Below are 12,863 nucleotides of genomic sequence, written 5' to 3' on the forward strand. Positions count from 1 at the left end.
GGTGATGCTATTCACAGAAATGGGAGCATCGAGTGTGGCTTCCTTTTTCTGTTGAAAAAAAAAAAAAAAAGACTGCCTTCTGTAAGAAGGGTGGTTATATTTCAAGTCTCTCTTCCTCAAAATTGCTTCCACTGAATCCTCATTCTGAATGAAAGTCCTCTGTTATAGCTCCCCAAGCTTTCCTCGGTTTCCCCTTTGACACTCATCCCACTGGGGAGCATTGTCTAAAGTTAGCTTCCATCTCAGACATGAGCTGCAGGAGTCTGGGTCTCACTTGTTCTCCATCCCCCAGCCCCAAACTCAGCCCACCTGATGCACAGTACATTCTCCATCTTTGATGAACTGAATCTCATCTCCATCTTTTCCCAAATGAAAGGTATTATTTTGAACCATGTACTCTATGTTTAAAGTCTTTTATTCATTTATTTATTTTTAGTAATCTCTACATCCACCGTGGGCTCGAGCTCATGACCGTGAGATCTAAAGTCGCATGTTCTGACTGTGTTGTTCTCAGGTGCCCCCATGTACTGTTTATTTAAACCAAGACTTTCCTAAACAGGGGTCACTGAGAACAAAGCCATTAAGGAACTGGGATAACACCTGATTTTTGGGTGCTAAGTAGTTTAGCTCCGTATGTTGGCTATAATATGCTGCAAATGCTGTTACCTGATAGAAAAGAAATATAGAATTGGTGATGCCACCAGTTATCTACTCTAAACACCAACGGTTCCAGTGATGGATGTGGGAAGACTAGAGCAGAGGAGAGACACTGGGCCTTCTCTAGTCCTAAGTGGCTCCAAGGGAGTGAGGCTGTATGTGGTCCCCAAGGATGACATGAGCAAGGGTAAAAGAACAAAGGAAAAATATAGACCCATTCTTTTTATATAAAATCGTTTGATTTCTTTCTCTGTTAGAATACACTCAATCCAGATGCAGTGGATCAGGTGACCGGGTTTTCAGGATTCATATTCCACCAGGAGCTGATTCCACCTGTGTCAAACCCGGCTCTGGTCACATAACATTCACATCTTTAATTCCAAATACTGAGTGTGATGCAAATGATGTAATCAATATCAAACACATGGATATATAGTCACTTGGAGGTCACTGCACGAGCTATCAACAATGCAGGCTCAAAAAATATGATGTAGAGTAACTTGGCCCTTTCCAAAAATAAATATATTAGAACACTAAGCTTATACCATAAATGAGTCCAAAATAAATACTAATTAAGAGCTAGCTTCTGTGAGGAAAAGAGCAGAGACAATGAACTAGCAAGTGTGGCAGGTGTAACAGAAAACTTCTGGAATCCCAACAGTGCCTCCTCACAAAGCCAGTCCTGAGCGTGAGGATGAAAATGAGAACAACACAAGGCTTGGCCAGGCTGCTGGATCTTATGTTCTATTGGGGTTTGGAGTTCGGTGTAATTTCTAATAGTTTCCAACAGGAAGCACAGCAATGGCATTTTCTTACTGGTTACTATCCCAAGCTCTGAGACCTGGAGATGATCAAGGAAGTTCAGAAGTTTTCTGGTTTGAACAGATGAACGCCAGGGTTGCTAATGGATTTCTTGAAGTTGTAGTGTCCTCTGCGTGGGAAGGGTTTTCACCCTCCCCTCCTCACTGCTGACCAAGCAGTGCAGAGAGTGCTTTTATCCTGATGAATGGGAGCTTCACCTTCTGCTTGAGCGGCTAGCCCTGCCTCTTAGCCCTTCTCCCATCTCATACATCTCCATTCTGCATTAATACTCATAGAAATGTATAGAGCTACATGGTGAAACAGCAAGAAAAAGCCAAAAGAGTTTATACATAATCAGGAAACATCTTCCAAAAGATGTAGACAAGAGGAAGACGCTTATGTTACCACTGTACAAACAACCCATCTAAAATAGAACCCAGGAAATTATAGTTTAGCCATATTTCAGACAGTACCAAATAGATTTAAACTATTCTTCAACAAAGGCAAATACCATCCTATTGAGGAAAGCTAGATGTGTTGTAGTCTCTTAGGTAATAAACACAACAGTATCATCAGTGCTATGAAAACAGATAGAGACCTGACATTTAATGGACTTAGTTTTACCTCTATTTAGTATCATCACAGATAACTCATCTCTGCTATGAAATCCATGTCAAGTCAATTTAACTATGGCTCATTCTTTTCTAGCAGGGTTGGAGTTGGGTAGAGGAGAGCTTTGATTTTTGGGTGTATAGGGAAACTTTCCATAAGCCTGTTTGGCTCACAGGCAAATTTTATAATGTAAATTCCCTCAGTTACTCAGAAAGGATCAAGGAAGTCCCCCAAACCAGGAAGACAGACCTAGTTCAGCAGAAAAATCTGGCTATTTCCGGAGCTGCCCTCTCCTCACAGCTGAGCAGTTGTCCCCTACCAGCCACCAAGATCCACTCTTTACCTCCCATCACATGACCCTGGGGAATATCCATGTTGAACCATGCTAGACATGTCTGCCGAATTCATGGCTATGCATCTGAAAGGAAAAACTCTACTTTAGAAATCAGTCTTGACATAGGAACTTTTCTTCCATCCTGAAGGAAACATGGAGTGTAGACTACAGTCACCTATTGATTTCCAGGTTCTGATTCATGCCTATCTAGGTAGCTCAATTCTGGTAGTTCACCTGGACAAGAGGGCCCAGGACCGTGGGGCCTAGACAGTAACTTACCTCTTCCTTGTCACCAGTGGGAACAGCTAGCTGCCATTGAGGGACGTCTTGCTTTGTATACAGGATTGTTACAGAGAGGGTCTTGCTTCCTCAAGACCAGGGAGGAAGGTGTCTGCAGTGAATGCAGGACTGCCATTAAAAAGGGATTCAGAGTCATGGGGCCAGGAGGGACCAGGGCTTTCTTGGGAAATGCCTTATCAATCTGGCTAGAACCACCAGAAAAATAGGAATGACCGCACAGTTTCTACCTGATGATCAGCCTACCACCTAGCTCTGCCACTACCAATTGTATAACTGTATCATCCTCTCTGAGCCAATGTTCTCCTCCATTAAAAAAAAAAAAACAAAAAAACACATCTTCACACATCACAAATTCACAGAGTTGTGAGGAGGCTAAAGTAAAAAAAAAAATTGTGAGAGTTCCTGCTTCATACTAGGTACTCAATAAATGTTGACTACATGAAAAAGCATCTCATATCACAAGCTATGGGGCACTGGGTTAAACAACACTGACCTCCAAAGCCATGCAAAGAGGGTCTTTCCCCTCCAGCTCTAGGCTTGAGCAAATAGCCTAGTTGGCTGGCAAGGCCTGCTCTTAGGTCTCACCACTGTACTTCTATGGGGTGGAGGGACTCCGGTCAAGTGCGATCCTACAAGAGGAAATGACAAAAAAACCACCCATATTCTCCAGGTTTTGTGATGGACAGGGGGACCTGCACCAAGTTGAGACTCAGTCTTGCATTTTACTTTCATCCTCGGGTCCCTGCTTTCTGCTGCTGGGCTGACCACAGAACTGTTTCTTTTACCCAGTGGCTTTTACTTTCTGGACACTCTACAAGAGAGAGGGTCAAGGAAGTAAAAGAAACTCAAATCAGGCAGACTGCTAATGCTACTAACTCTGAAGAGAGACAGGCAAATGGAAAACTATTGACTGTAATAGTTTACATCTCTCTATATTCCCCTTGGAAAATGCAAAGTTGGGTGGGCACATGTTTCAAGGGCTGAATGCTGGGGGCCTTGATGACTCACAGGAAGGGGGAGGTCTCATCCTTGTTGTACACTATAAACAACTAATATCAAGCTGCTCTGGCTATGCCTAGTAATGACTGGGTATCAAGACTCAAGAAGGGAAGGAGGAAGAAAATGTAGATCTGCTCTGGGATGCCTGAACTACAGTCCTAGAGGCAGGGTGGGCATGGAGCAGTGGGGCCGCATCGAACGCTCTGCCTTTAATTCAATTTAGATGAACTGTTCGTGGCCCCTGGAGCCAATCCCCAGGAAGGAGTCTGTGATGACAAGTCTGGCTCCATGCTCAAGTGCCTTCAACTCTGCCCACCAAAGTTAGCAAGTTTTAAAATGTTCATCATTTCCTAATTTTGTATTATAAAATGGAATTAGGAACATAAATAGTAACAAGTAGCAAAACCCCAACCCTATATAGGACTATCATCCTCTCAGCCACCTTTGCGCAGGCCAATAAGTTTGGAGAGTTTTTCACAGTTTTCAAGTTTCAGTGACTCTGCCTTCTGTTTCAATCGTTCATCTCTGTACAATCCTGCCAAATTTGTCAACTCCGACTCTGAAAGATAAAGAGGTAACCAATTCATCAAGAGGGTTGAGCTCCTTTGTTTTGTTTCAATATTTCTGGACTCAAAGCTCCTTTTACCTTAATGCTTTTTCTTTTAATTACATTTAAGAAACGCTTATTTATTTATTTGAGAAATGTGAATTTGGCCGATACTCTACACCAGGTGCTGTGGATTAAAGGCCACCTGTGATCTTGGAGTCTTACAGTATCCGTGCTCTATTATAAAAGCCCTGGACTTAGTTCTTATCAATAGAACATTTGGCACCAGACTTAGGAAATGTGCACGTGTGCAGTAAGAGGAGACTCCGTTTCATGGCTTTCCTACGAATGGTATTCAGATGGCAGTTGGGAGAGAATGGAGTCCAGTCGCCTGTTCCTGTCATCTGAAACAAAGACAGCTGCTTCAGTCTGTCCCCTGCATTGCTGGATCATAACTCATACATGCTAACTGACACAGAGCCTCCCTCCAGTGGGTATGCCTTCTATAGAAGGCCAGGCTGCCAGTAGCTCGCTTCATTCCCTCACCACATGTGGGGTCCCTAACTCAAAGGCCAAAGGCAGCTGGGATCTTTTAAAAGTGAAATCATCTGGATCCGGTGACCTTTGTCTCCTTGACTAAATGAATTTCATTTTCTCTTCATGGTGGAGAAGGTCATTCTATTTTTAACCAGAATATAATCTCCACTGTCTTTCCCAACTCCACAGTGGTTTGGCTGCCTCTGTTTTTCATTCTTTTGTCAAGTTCCAGAGACATTCTTAGGAAGGAAAGCCTGAAAAGCAACCCCAGAGACGTGTTGTGTAGTAACAGGATGGCATGCTTGGATGGGCCGTGTGGCTTCTGAAAGCCTCTGACAGCAGGCAGCTACTCAGTGTTTAAAGGACCATACTTGTGAAAATGCTATTTTAATCATTTTGAAATATGTCTATCCATTCTTAATCATCCTGCCAACAGATTTTGTTTTTCTTGCTGGAACGAGAGGCACCTGTCTGATTAATCAGCAAACTGACTCGAAACAGGAATTAATACTCAGCCAAGGGCGGAACAATGGGCATGGTTTCCGAATAAGTTTCTATCAACACAAAACACTGTCTGGCATTTCTGCTCACAATGATTCTATTTACACCAAGTAAGGCCCAAAGTGCAGATTAAGTGCAGGACTCCAGGGTGAGGGGTGGCCATGCATGAAAACCCTCCCTCTACAAAGAAGGCTTGGAGCCTGGGCCCTAGCCCAGCAGTTGCCTGGCAAGCAGTGTTGTCTCCTGGGCCCCAGAACACTGTGCTCTCACCCGCTGGCTTGAGGGCCTGCAGTGCCTGCTAGCCAGGGCTTGCCACAGCACAATCATCCTGGTGGCCGGTGGGGCTTCCTGGAGGACCACGTGGCACATCCAAGTGAAAGCCCTCCGCTCTGGGGGCCTGCCTGCAGCACAGACTCCATTTCTCTGGCATGTGGGAGAGCTTGTTCAGGAGGCTTCTGTAAAATTAGTCTGTGCCTCCGGTCCTCTGGAGACGGTTACGCCCACACATGGAACAGATTCTGTGGCATTGCTTTTCCTTGCACTGATTTCCTTAGGTGTTTTGTGTGCTGAGCTCATCTAAATGCCTCATTACTTGAAAGCTCATTCTAGAAAAAATTAAGGGCTAGTGATTCTTACTATTTTTTTTTTGATTCTTACTATTTTCTACATTGAAGTCCACTCTAACAAGCTGATGAGGGATGAGTGCACTTACGTGAATGCTTTTCTCAAAATACCACATAGCTTTTCATCAAGCTCCTTAAAACCAGGTTTCAGTGCTCCAGACTTTGAGAGCCCTGCTCCAGATCAATGACTTTGCAACAATGTCAGTGTTTCAAGGAACCATGTCTCAAGTACCCACTACCAGGCTTGGAGAACCTTCTCTCCAGACTGCCAGTGAATGCTTTTGCCCTTCAATGAGTAAAAAGTCAACTCAATTAACATGTTACTTTTAACATATTTTAACTGTTAATATTCAGTTACTTCTAAGTAAAAAGAAGAAAAAAAATTCCTTGGAAAGGGGATCAAGAGAATAGCTTTTCTTCTTTGCAAAACGTTTCACTTGGCCTGAATGCCTGTGGACATCCACAGGCCTGTGGATAGATGGATGGTACGCTGAGCCTTCCAGGTAAACTGAGACAAATTGCTAAAGCAGCAAGTCTCAGAGCCCCTCCACAGAACACTCTGTACTCTTGTGGTCTGGAATACCACAACGGATCCCAACCACCCTCAGGATCCAGCTCCTTGGGACAGTACTGCATCCAGTCCAGCAAGACCACACAAGGCCTGGACTCCACTGGGAACCAGGCACTTAGTATGTGCCAGACACCATGCTAAGTATTATACACATACCATCTCCTATAACCTATACAGCATCTCTAGAAGGAAGTACATTTTATCCCCATTTCGAAGCCTAAGCTTCTACCCACTGTGCTACCCTGCTCCGGGGCATGGAAAGTGCTCCTCTGCCAGGCAGGACCAGGATCTCAGCTCAGCTCTGCCAGGCTGGGAGGCAGATCCTGCCTGTTACTTTTGTCCATCCCAGCCCAGTGGCCTGGCCACTTCATCTGGCATTGGGTTTATTATCTAGATGCAGCTGTGAAGGAGTAAACAGGGCAATCAGTGTTCATAGTAAGGGATTACTCATAGGCGTTCACTCATATTAAGCATTCTAAGGGAAAACAGAAAAGAAATGAACAAAAGATTAAAAAGACAATGGCTAACTTTGCTAAGAACAGTTTCCATTCGGTATTTTGCCAAGAGTGAACTTTGTTCTCAAGTGGATTTATTTTTACAACCTCCAAGTGCTATATTTAACCTTGTTGGCTGCATTTGCTGCTGGATCCGGAGGGCAGATGCTGCTCATTCTCAAGTGGCATTTGGGTCGTGTAAAGTCTGGACGGCCACCATCCTTCAATGCCAGAAATAGACTTTTAAGCGGTGTGTGCTGATAACCCCCTCTTTGGAACCTGTGGGTACATTCATCATCCTTACCCACTGGATTTTTATTTATACCTAGAGAGTACCAAAGCCCTGAAACTAGGTTTCATGAGATCAGGAGAGAAGCCTAAAAGCCATTTTAGTGGTGAACTGTTTGCATAGTTGCAGCTGGGGAGTGTATGTGGGTGGGTGGGTGTTTGAAGAATGTGAAATGCAGATTTTCATCCAGTTCTTGCAGAAAGCAACAAATTCAAAACCCTCCCAGGGTTGAATACAATGAGGACTTTTAGGACACACACTGTGGCCTATACCTGGTTTAGATCCATGGATAAAATGCCTTTCTGTCAAAAGCCTCATCGTGCTCCAAATTCTTTCCTGATTTTTGAAACTTGCAACAATTTAACATAAGGTAGGGTATTTCCTGATCTCAGTTTTTTCAATATTCATCAATAAATTTTAAAAAGCAACTTCCTCCTGCTTACTTTCCCCTTATATCTTAGAGTCTTTGCCCATCAAGCTCCTAATGTGCCTGAGAGTGGAGGTGGACTGTGCCTTATAGGAGAGGGCAGGGACAAGGTTCCTAAGGGTTAGGGTAAGGACATTAACCCTGCTCTGTGATTCTTAATCCATGAACATTTTTATTATTTTCCAGGCCTGAGAATCCTCTCTTCAAAAGCTATTTGTTGAGCACCTGTTCTAAAGCAAGGACTGTGCCAGGGGCCGTGACATGAGATTGGTAAGATATGGCTCTTATCTTCAGAGAGCCCACAGTCCAGCAGGGAGATTGACACGTACCTACAGAGCACCAACACGGAGAGCAGTACTGTGTTGGCAGGATGAACACAGTGTTTTAAGAACACGTAGGAAGGAGAGATTAACTTGGGGGTGGGGTTGGGATGCATGATGGGTCAGCAAGGGCTTAGCAGCACTGTGACTGAAGAGCTAATTTTATCAGGCACTGTTAGACATTTAATAATATCCAGTAATACCATTTTAAAAATGAGTCAGTTTGCTTTTTAAGTATCAGAACCAAGTTTTATAAGATACATTATTAAGGGTGTGTGGTGGAGTGGTGCATAGGTGTGCATGTGCATGTGTGTGTATATGTGTGTGGAATCCAAATGGGATGAAGTGAATCTTCTGGCTGCTACCAGCGCTCCCCACTGACACTCAGCTGGAGTTGTAAGCCAGCTGGCAGACACAGACACTCCCAATGTCTCCAGAGAGAGAACAGAGTGGAAGGCTTGCTGTAACCCATCCTTACTGAAGGGGCAGACCGAGTAGGGTCACTTGTGATCTAGCTGGTCCCAGCTGGCTAGAGCTCGCTTTTGGCCTGGCTCAAAAAAATGAGGCTGGATCAATCAGATTTTCCTATAGGGAATGTGGAATTAGGAAACTGGACCAATCCAGCTAGCACTGGATTACACAGGAGGCTTGTGAGGTAGAAAGGGGCCAATAACTAGAGGGGTTGCAGAAGCTAAGAGAGAGACAAGGAGGGTAGCAACCAAAACCAAGCAGGGCAAAACCAGGTTATGAAGAAGAAAACTCGAAGAAGCAAAGGCAGGCAGATGGCAGAGAGGAGAGAGGGGCAGATGGGCAGAGAGAAGTAGAGACAGACAGGCAACTAGTACTGCCTGCCTAAGTTCCTAAGGTTTCCAAATTCTCGCCACATGTATCCTGTCGATTAACTTCACTTTTTTTGTAGTGTCCTGAATGGGCCTCTGTCCTGTTTCTGTTCACATAAACATGTGCCACTCAAACTAGGAAAGAGGAGGGATAGGGAAGCTGGAATGCCTCAGTTTGGAAGCATGACTACCAGTTAAAGTCCCTTTCAGAACATCTTACTTTGTTGTTTCTCCTTCCAACAACTTGTCTGGACATAATCAATGTAATCCTTCTCTATCGTCTTCTCCAGGTCACGGAGAGATGCTCCTCTGTAGGCCTTCTCAAAGTTTTTATCCACAAAATAAGGCACCTGCAGGTTCTGTGTTTCTCTAGAGATGGTGTAGCCCAAGGTCCTGAGACAAGGAGAGAAAGGCTCAGGTAAGCTGGTTATATTTGGCAATCTCACTCTAAGCGCTGGCTGCACAGATATCATGACCATAATCACCTCATCAGAGGGCAGATGCAAGTACCACTGTCTAATACACCGAACATTTATTATTTCCCCAGCAAAGTAGTAACTGTAATGTCATCATTAGGTGAGCATATTCATATTGTGACTTCAGCCTCAATATAGTTCATTTATTCTCTTCAGGGATTTGCCTCTCTTATATTGCTTTCTGTGCTAAAATCTGAATGCTGAATGCTTAAAAAAAATATTGTACATCATGGAGGACCTAGCATGGTACCTGGCACAGAACAGGTTATTGGTAAATGTTGAATGAATGCACTGATTATTACATTAACTATTCACAAATAACCAGATAACTTACACCAACCTAGTATCAGTTTTTAGGACCAGAGAGAAAATACTTCACACACAGCTGCTAAGTGAGAACTGCAAAAAGACAAAAGACTTCAGTGATGCTTCGGCATTCTCTGTGGGTCTAATATATCCAATGGTATATGGCACTCAGAAACATCAGTAGGTCTGGGTAAACTAAATACTAACTATAAGGAAATACAGAAGGAAACTCAAATTCAAGTTAAAACAATGTGATAGCAATGTGCATAATCCAGGCTAGTTTTATTCAAGCAAGACAAGTTCCGCCTCAACTGAGTTATATTTTGACCTTTTCCTAGCTTTTTCCTTTGATCTCTCTACTTAAAAGCATCTTACTAGATGTCTCAGGGTTCAGGCCTAGACTGCTCCCACCTCCGTCTGGGAAGGTGTTAGCAGGGCAAGTTCCTCTCTGTCCCACTGGCTGGGCAAGAAAGGAGATAGAAGTAGCAAATGGAGAAACATGGATGGTCGGGAAATAGCGGGAATCAGGCCAGAGTGACCTGATAGTAATAACCCTTGAGACTCAGCTTTCCTTTCTGTAAAATGAAGATACTGATCTAGAATATAGTCTTTAGTCTATAGTCTATAGTCTATAGACTCTTCCTCTTATGTACTGCCCCATGGGTTCCTCATTTTGTTAAGGTTTTTTTTTTTAAGATTTTATTTTTAAGTAACCTCTACACCCAATATGGGGCTTGAATTCAAAACCCCGAGATTTTTTTTTTTTTTTTTTTTTTATGATAGTCACAGAGAGAAAGAGAGAGAGGCAGAGACATAGGCAGAGGGAGAAGCAGACTCCATGCACCGGGAGCCCGACGTGGGATTCAATCCCGGGTCTCCAGGATCGCGCCCTGGGCCAAAGGCAGGCGCCAAACCTCTGCGCCACCCAGGGATCCCAAAACCCCGAGATTAAGAGGTACACTCTTACTGACTGAGCCAGGTCCCCCCATCTTGTCAGGTTTTTGTCTGCTAAACCATAATGGGTAACGACTCATTTCTCATCTAACTTAAAATAATTAATCCAGTGGGGTGCCTGGGTAGCTCAGTCAGTTTAAGCGTCTGGCACTTAATTTCAGCTCAGGTCTTGAACTCACAACCTGAGTTCAAGCTCCATGTTGGGCTCCATGCTAGATGTGGAACATACTTTAAAAATAATAATAATAATAATCATCATCATCATCATCATCCAGTAAGGGGGCAGCCTGGGTGGCTCAGCGGTTTAGCGCCGCCTTCGGCTCAGGGTGTGATCCTGGAGAGCCGGGATTGAGTCCCACGTCGGGCTCCCTGCATGGAGCCTGCTTATCCCTCTGCCTGTGTCTCTGCCTCTCTCTCTCTCTCTCTCATGAATAAATAAATAAAATCGTTAAAAAAAATAATAATAATCCAGTAATCCTTAAGACTATGAACCAGAGTTATTTAAAGATCTTTTTATTTTTTAATTTTTTAAAAAGTTTTACTCATTTATTTGAGAGAGAGAGAGCACAAGCAGGAGAGGGAGAGAGACAGAGGGAGAAGCAGACTACCCACTGAGCAGGAAGCCCAACCCAGGACTTGATCCCAGGACCCTGGGATCATAACCTGAGCCAAAGGCAGACACTTAACCAACTGAGCCACCCAGGCGCCCTTGGAGAGCTTTTTAAAACTCAGATTGCTAGTTCTCATCCTGAGAGTTTCTGATTCAGTATGTATGGAGTGAGGCTTACGAGTTCACATTTCTAACACGTTATCAGTTAATGATGATGCTGGTCTGGGGACCAAACTCTGAAGACTGAATTAATTGAAATAATTAATTGAATAAATAAATTCCTATCAGAGTTCATTATTTGCATGCAATGCAAACATTACAATGAATTTTTCAGCAAAAGCAAAGAAATGTGACACTATGGTTTGACTATGTAGTCTCATCATGAATAAATGTACCATTCTTGCAATTATTTAAATTGAAAATAATCGGGATCCCTGGGTGGCTCAGCGGTTTGGTGCCTGCCTTCAGCCCAGGGTGTGATCCTGGAGTCCCAGGATCAAGTCCCACATCGGGCTCCGGGCATGGAGCCTGCTTCTCCCTCTGCCTGTGTCTCTGCCTCTGTCTCTCTCTCTCTCTCTATCATGAATAAAAAAAAAAAAATTAAAATATTAAATTGAAAATAATCACTAGATTTCAGATACTATGTTCCCAATCCAGAGGGGTCCAGTGATCTAGTCACAAGCTTAATAGGGTCCATTCTAATGCTAACCTGATGTGATAAGGATTTAATCTGAAACTGGAGTTAGTCTATTAATTCTTCAGAAACCAGTTGCTGCTGTTCTGCAGCTGATCAGATGATGTCGCTGTAGAACAAAATAATCCGCGTCCTGAGCACACAGGAAACTGCCTACATTATTTTTATCCTATCACTATCCAGCTGTTCCTTTAAACAAAATATCAAGGTTTTCTACAAAGATAAAATGAAATGTTAGCAGTCCCAGCAAAATGTTCAAGTATTTCACCCTCCAAACTGTCATTAAGAAACACTTATAAATATTTGACTTACGATTTATAGAATAGACTATATGGGGGATTAGCAGCTAGCAGCTGAGTAATGACAGATATAATCACAATCACAAGAACAGGAAGTAACTGAATAAATGCAGAATATGTAGTCTGAAAAAGAAAAAAAATATTTGGTTTAAGTGTTCATCATCAATAGAAAGCTTACAGAAAATAGGATACTTTTCCCAAAGAAAATAGAAATTCCTGCAACGTACTGCACAAAGCCTACGGCTTTTCTAGGAATGCTGTCTCTCTGCTGAGAAGACTAAAGGAGACCCACCCACAACCTGTATTGACACCCAGTAATGCTCATGCAGCTCCCTTTTTTAAGACCAATGAAGTGGACACCTCTGGGTGAGTCTGCCCAGACTATGACTCTCACAGGGCCATGTTAGTATTATGCAGCTCTGTTGCCTTGGCCACAGCTGAATGAACTGGGAGATATCTAACCATTGCAGGGATAATCACATTCTCCTTCCTAGGAATTTGGAATTGAGATCCATCTTTGTTCCCTGCTAGACAGTCACCCAAAGAAAGGACACATACTCTTAGGCAGTATGGATTGGCTATTTGCAAGAGGAAGTAGAACGAGAATCAAGCAAATGCAGAGGCAGGAAAAGTGGAGACAATCTGGCCACAAAGAGTCATGGAAAGATAGCTG

At 43.4% G+C, this 12,863-nt stretch overlaps 1 protein-coding gene across 3 annotated transcripts in view; it reads right to left on the reverse strand.

Annotated features, from left to right (window-relative positions):
- Positions 1 to 397: 397 nt before the first annotated feature.
- DNAJC18 (DnaJ heat shock protein family (Hsp40) member C18) overlaps positions 398 to 12,863 on the reverse strand; it is a 30,304-nt gene continuing 17,838 nt past the window's right edge. For 2 of the 3 annotated variants that reach the window (XM_041766680.1, XM_041766679.1), the window contains 3 exons: positions 12,204 to 12,313; positions 9,072 to 9,244; positions 398 to 4,262 (listed from right to left, as the gene is read on the reverse strand). In XM_041766680.1, coding sequence (XP_041622614.1) covers positions 4,138 to 4,262; positions 9,072 to 9,244; positions 12,204 to 12,313 — 408 coding nt within the window. In that variant the 3' untranslated portion in view covers positions 398 to 4,137. Of the gene's footprint in view, positions 4,263 to 6,911; positions 7,256 to 9,071; positions 9,245 to 12,203; positions 12,314 to 12,863 lie in introns of those variants that run through there. The other variant, XM_041766681.1, reaches the window with a different exon arrangement.

The sequence above is a fragment of the Vulpes lagopus genome, chromosome 8 (genome assembly GCF_018345385.1).
Source record: "Vulpes lagopus strain Blue_001 chromosome 8, ASM1834538v1, whole genome shotgun sequence".
NCBI lineage: Eukaryota > Metazoa > Chordata > Mammalia > Carnivora > Canidae > Vulpes > Vulpes lagopus.